We start from the raw sequence: 5,866 nt of genomic DNA, 5'->3' as shown, positions 1-5,866 counted from the left end.
CCCCCAGGGCTGCCAAAGTCTGTGTGAGAGCTGCAGGGACGCCGAGCTCAGCCTGCTTTTGTCCTCGGATGAAACAGCAGGAAATGACAGTGCTTGAAATGTAGGGAGTGTTTTTGCAGCGCCTTTGCCTGAGTTGACCTTATGGTTCCGTAGTTTGCTCCTCGCTGAGGGAAAACGGGGGGAAAGTTGTTCAGCCACCCCTCACGTGAGTGGTTTGAAGGTTTAATTTATTTTTAATTTCTCGTTGTAAAAGACCCTGAACGGTCGTATGCAGTGAAGTAGCCTGTAAGGTGATGCTCGAAGCATCACGATTTAGGATTCAGCAGAGGGACAGGACACCAAGACCTGCGTGTGGGTCACCAGGTGAACAGGTTCACACAGGTGTCTGTTCTGGTTTTAAGCAGAATAAATTTCTGTGGAAACTATTTATGTACCTACCCAGCTTGTGCCAGTTTGAGGTGCCCAAGCTGCCCCCAAAATTGCTGGGTTTGGGTTTTACAGGTGTGGGATCAGCAGGATGTGTCTGCACGAAGCAGTTTCGGTCAGGATTGGTGTGGCTGCTGCAGGAGCTCTGAATCCTCCTTTGTGGGGTAACCCCTGTGCTTATGTTGCCTTCTAGAGAATGTTTGGCTTCCCAGTGGGAATTATCCCATGTCTGGAGCGCTCCCAGCTCAGCTCATGGCAGTGGTGTGTCATGAAAGCTCTAAAACAAAGCCGCCTTAAAATCTGGCAATAATAGGAAAACATTCTCTTTTTCTGGGAAATGGGGGGACAGTTTCTTTTCAGAGCATTCTGCAAAGGCAGGAAGGTACTGACTTGGTTCTAAGTCAAATTACTGTGCTTCCCCGTATGGCTTTGAGTCATGCAACTGGAATGTTTTATTTTTCTTCTATTTTCCTGGGCACCAGCTGACTCGAATTAGCCTTTGGTGACACAGTACCTTCCCTTGCCAGAAAGTTCTGTATCTTGCCTCAGAGCTTGACTCTCCTCCTCATCTTCCAGTGCATCCGCTGTGGCAGAGCCCGCTGACAATTCCTGGAGGCACCCGGCAGTCTCCCATCAACATCCAGTGGAGGGACAGTGTTTATGATCCCTTCCTGAAGCCTCTGAAAATCAGCTATGACCCAACCACCTGTCTTCACATCTGGAACAATGGCTACTCCTTCCTGGTGGAGTTTGATGATTCTACTGACAGATCAAGTAAGCAAAACTCAGGGGGAAAAAAAAAAAAATCTATTTAACGTCTCATTAATGCTTAGAGAGGAGAAATACTTGTGTGATGTAAGTCCTCATGTTGAAAATGAATGTACAGTAAAAAAAATGCTGGAGTTAAATGTGGGTTTACAGTGGTGGGAATCATAAAGAAGAAATTCTATAAAGACTTCACATTTACAGTGGTTTTGTTACCATGGGCATTGTGCACAAATCCCCTGCTGGATGTTGAAACTCATTTCACAAGCCTCGGTGCCCTGTCTTGTAGGTTTTGTAATAAGCTTTGACCACGTGAGTCAATTTTCAGTCATTTATATGTGTACCTACTCAATTTGAAACCTGATTCCATCGCTGCTCTTTATTGAAGTAATCTGCCACTTATCTTCTGTGGTGTTAATAGAGATATTTAATGCACTTGAAGTAATCAGCAGCCACATGAGTTGCAGCTGGAAAGCACACATGCTTATCTCTATGGGGTTTTAGGGAATGAAATAGCACTGAGCTCTGCCCTAGGGAGCAGGTGTGTGTGTGTCCCTGTTGTTTTAGGGGAAGCAGGAGTGCATGGAAAATCCAACCATTCCAGCAATTTCATGTGAACGAGCCTCTGACCTGAGTAGCTCAACCTTTTTAAAACTTAATAGAGTAAAAAATTTGACTTAAAATCAAGATATTGCTCCCAAATTCCAGATTTTCTGTTCACTGTTCCTGCTAAAAGCTACCTTTATCAAAGGATATTGCAGAATTTAAAGATATTTCATAAGGGCAGGTGAGCTGGTAGCAGTTGGTCAGGGCTGTTGTGAAGCTCATGATTGCCCAGCTTGTCCTGCAGGGAAAAACTGAGGGACCCTGAGCAAGTTGGAACCTGTTGGATTGGAGTCATTGATGTTTAAGGTGGCTGCTCACCATGAGAGATCCTCCAGCTTCCTGAGGGATTTAGCAATGCCCTTGGGAAGGGAGCCTCCAGCACACAAACAAACACTTTGTCCTCACAACACCAATATTTTCGGTTGATGTTTGGAAAGAGGCTGATAGAACAGTGCAGCAGAAATGGTAGTGGTGGAATGCAGGGAGCTTGTCTGATGCTTGGGGCTTGTTTTGTTTTTCTTGTTTCTAGCTGTTCACTTGGAATATCCATTTCCAAGAGAGAAGATCCATTTCTGTTTCTGGTTCTTTTAGTGAGGTGGGGTTAGGGGAGAGACATCACTTGTTACCTCATCAGTGATTTTAATTTATTAACTTTAGATTGGCTTTGCTTTTAATTTAACAGTCTCTTGCTTTATAAGCCACACCCCACTATCTGTTGAGGATATGATGCTGAAAAGTGTTTAGTGGATAACAAAGGTGGATTTTTTTCTGCAAGAATTGATGTAGCAAAGGGGAATTGCCATTAGGGGGTTCAGAAATACGCAATAATTAACTGCACAGGGACAGGGTAGGCTGGAATCACCAGGACTCAGGTGCTCACCTCTGAAAGATCTTACCTGCTTTGTCTATAAGACTTTCCTCAAGGTAGATCTTTCCCTGTGAGCATTTGCTGACTTTCCATCATCCTCATCTTCCTCAAATGAATTAAAGTCTGTGAAGGGATGGGATGGCATCAAACAATCAGTGACAGGGCTGAAAAATGACAGAGGAACAACAGCTAGTGAGGTGTTGCTGTATAACCCAGTTTTCAGGTGCCTGCCTTTCTCCTCCACCTTTCTTTCTTTACTCTTGCTATTTCTGGTTTTTCTCCCTGCCAGCTTCTGTCTAACAATCATAGAAATCCAGAGAAGAAAGCCTGGGAACAAACAAAAGCACCACAGTTGAAACAGAAGATGAGAAAGACACCCAGGATAGACAAAAAGGCCTGAATCCTGAGATGGGGTTTGCAAGACTTGGGCTAAAGCTGAAGGTAGAGCAGGAGGAGAGGAGGAAGAGGGTGAGGGAAAGGTATGTACAGCATGTGGTCTGTCTGTGTGTGGTGTCATCAGAAACGAGGCTGAAACAGAGCCAGGGCTGCAATAAACAGTGCAGTGATTCTTGTTGTTAGAGCCCCTTAAACTTCTATTTTGTTTTGAAATTATCCAGATGGTAATTGGAGAAGAAATGCTTCTAAAGGGACTGAAGTTCCTACTTGTTTCCTGTCACTTTCTGGTGGCCACTAAGGGAACCTGAGTCTCTCCATATGTGTGTCTGTGCCTAAAGTTACTTGTGAGGCAAACATTTAAGTGGATGTGGTTATTAACACAAATATAGTCACCTGTGGGTTTGCATCATCACATAATCAGGAGTGGATTGTGTTGGAGCACAGAAACTTCAGTTCTGAAAGGCTTGGCTGGGTGAACCACATCTTCATCCCACCCCTTCTCCATCACAGAATCCCAGGATGGTTTGGGTGGGAAGGGACATTAAAGCTCATCCCATTCCACCCCCTGCCATGAGCAGGGACACCTTCCACTATCCCAGCTTGCTCCAAGCCCCGTCCATCCTGGCCTTGGGCACCTCCAGGGATGGGGCATTGTGATTCTCCAGTGATGGTCGGTGTTGCATTCATGCCCAGAGCTCAGCAGCAGGGGATGAAATGAATTCAATGTCACTTTGCACAGCTTGTTTTAGTTTATTCCTTTACCACAGCCAGGCCTGTCTGGTTAGAATTTCAAACCTGCTGGCTGGCTTTCAGGAAAAAAAAATAATACAAGAAAATCTTTTAATTCCTCTCATTGTTTTCTCCTTAGCAAGAAAGTGATTAACTTATTTTCAGAAGCAGTGTTGGGATTAGGTGCTTTATACCATGGCTTGCTGTAAAACTTCACCATGTCCTACAGTTCAGTAAAAACCAGCAGATGCTGATGGTTTAGTGCTGGATGAACAGTGGAACTCGAGGATCTTAAAGCTCTTTTCCAGCCTAAATGATTCTCTGATTCCGTAAGTGCTATTAGCCCTTGGGAAGTAATTATGGCTTCTCATTTACCAGATGCTCTGATATAATAATTAGCAGGATGACTTTGCAGGATGTTTTTGGTGCAGGTAGGAGGGAATGAGTGGAAGCAGAAAGCTGGGCATGGACTTCTTCATTCATGTGTTTGCAAAAGGATGGGAGGCCTTCTGAAACCAGGAGAACAGACTGGACGTTTACCTTTACTCATTGATAAAAAGGGCATTAAAGCTTCCACAAACTTGCCCAGAGGCAGACTGGATGTTAAATACTTCATGCACAGCTTGTAGGCACAATAAAACATATTTCTGGCTGACCTTTGGTTGTGCAGTCTGAAAGCTGTGTTGAAGCAGGGTAAGATGCTTGGATTTTTGTAGCTTGGAGGAGAGTTGGACATTTGACTCAATATACTGATTTGTCTGGCAAAATTTGCTATTTGAAGTCTTGTCATGAGAAATGTCAAGATTTTTCACAGATCCTGAGGCTTGTAGGGATGTCATTTAATCCATTCAATGGATGTGTCACTGCTGTGTCACCTGCCAAGTGTCTCCTGGTCAGGCAGTCCTCACACTCCTGCTCTGACAGAGGGGTGAGAGTGTGAAACTCATGACCGTGCCAAACTTGGTGTCAACTGGGAAAACATCCCCTTGAGGGGAGATGGATGAGGAGACTCTTCAGCTCACCTCCAGTTTGATGCAGGGAAAACCAGGAATGTGTTTGCATGAATAATTTGGTCATGGCAAAGTGTAGAAGTAACCAAGCAATAGGGCTCCACTTGATAATTTTCTCCTGGGCAACCTCGAGTTGCTCCACCTGATACTTTTTTCCTGGGCAAAATTTTTCCAAGGATTTACTTGTCTGGCCGATTCTAACTCATATTTATCAACATGTGTGTCTTGTTTTGTTTTCTAGTCATCATTGGAGGGCCCTTGGAAAACCAGTACAGGCTAAAGCAGTTCCACTTCCACTGGGGAGCTATAAACGACTGGGGCTCAGAGCACACTGTTGACAGTAAATTTTACCCAGCAGAGGTATGAGATGAAATGCTGAACAACGCAAATACTTGTCTCAGGTGTGTCTGTGAAAACTCCCAAATTGAGGAATTGCAGTTTATTTTTAAGGATCAGACCTGGTGGGTGCTGCAGCTCATCTGCTGTTTTATTCTATAAAAATTCACTGTGTTTTCTGGAGAAGAACAGCCTGAAAGTTGGACATTGGCCCCATTACTGGAAGTTAAAGATCACTTTGTTTATTGTTACTAAACTTTCAGAGAAACAAAGCATACACTAAGTACTCTAAAAAACCATCACTTCATTTTCTGTTTGCAGCTCTTGAACAGTTACTAAAATAGCAAAACTTTGATGCTTAGGTAACTGCTAAGGAAGAAAATGTCAATGAAAAGGATGGAGTCAGTGGGGGGAAATGTGAAAGTGTGACAGCTTTGACCACAGTTCTTTGCCAAAGGAGGAGAATTTGTCAAGTGATGATGGGTTCTTTTTAGGGAAACGTTTATCTCCTGTTGGTGTGTTCATAGTGGTGCTGCCAGCTTGGCAAGATCCTCATTAACAGCGAGACTGTGACTAAGTTTTTGGGCTGGGGTATTTATTTACCACACAAAACTCTTCAGTGTGTTGGCTGTCAGCAGTGCAGAGGAAGACTGCTACGTGCAGGAGGATGTTCCTCAGGACAGTGTGCTCTGCTCTTCCTGGGAAGAGATGGAAGAGCCCTTTAGCTCCA

General features: G+C 44.2%; 1 protein-coding gene across 3 annotated transcripts in view; it reads left to right on the top strand.

Moving 5' to 3' along the window:
* CA5A (carbonic anhydrase 5A) overlaps positions 1 to 5,866 on the top strand; it is a 16,786-nt gene that overhangs the window by 6,950 nt on the left and 3,970 nt on the right. For all 3 annotated transcript variants that reach the window (XM_008639179.2, XM_017741402.1, XM_017741401.1), the window contains exons 2-3: positions 1,003 to 1,200; positions 5,042 to 5,160. In XM_008639179.2, coding sequence (XP_008637401.1) covers positions 1,003 to 1,200; positions 5,042 to 5,160 — 317 coding nt within the window. The remainder of the gene's footprint in view (positions 1 to 1,002; positions 1,201 to 5,041; positions 5,161 to 5,866) is intronic.

The sequence above is a fragment of the Corvus brachyrhynchos genome, unplaced genomic scaffold, assembly GCF_000691975.1.
Source record: "Corvus brachyrhynchos isolate BGI_N302 unplaced genomic scaffold, ASM69197v1 scaffold365, whole genome shotgun sequence".
Taxonomy (NCBI): Eukaryota; Metazoa; Chordata; class Aves; order Passeriformes; family Corvidae; genus Corvus; species Corvus brachyrhynchos.
Note: the sequence above shows the minus strand (reverse complement) of the source record. Positions and strands in the feature narration are given on the sequence as shown.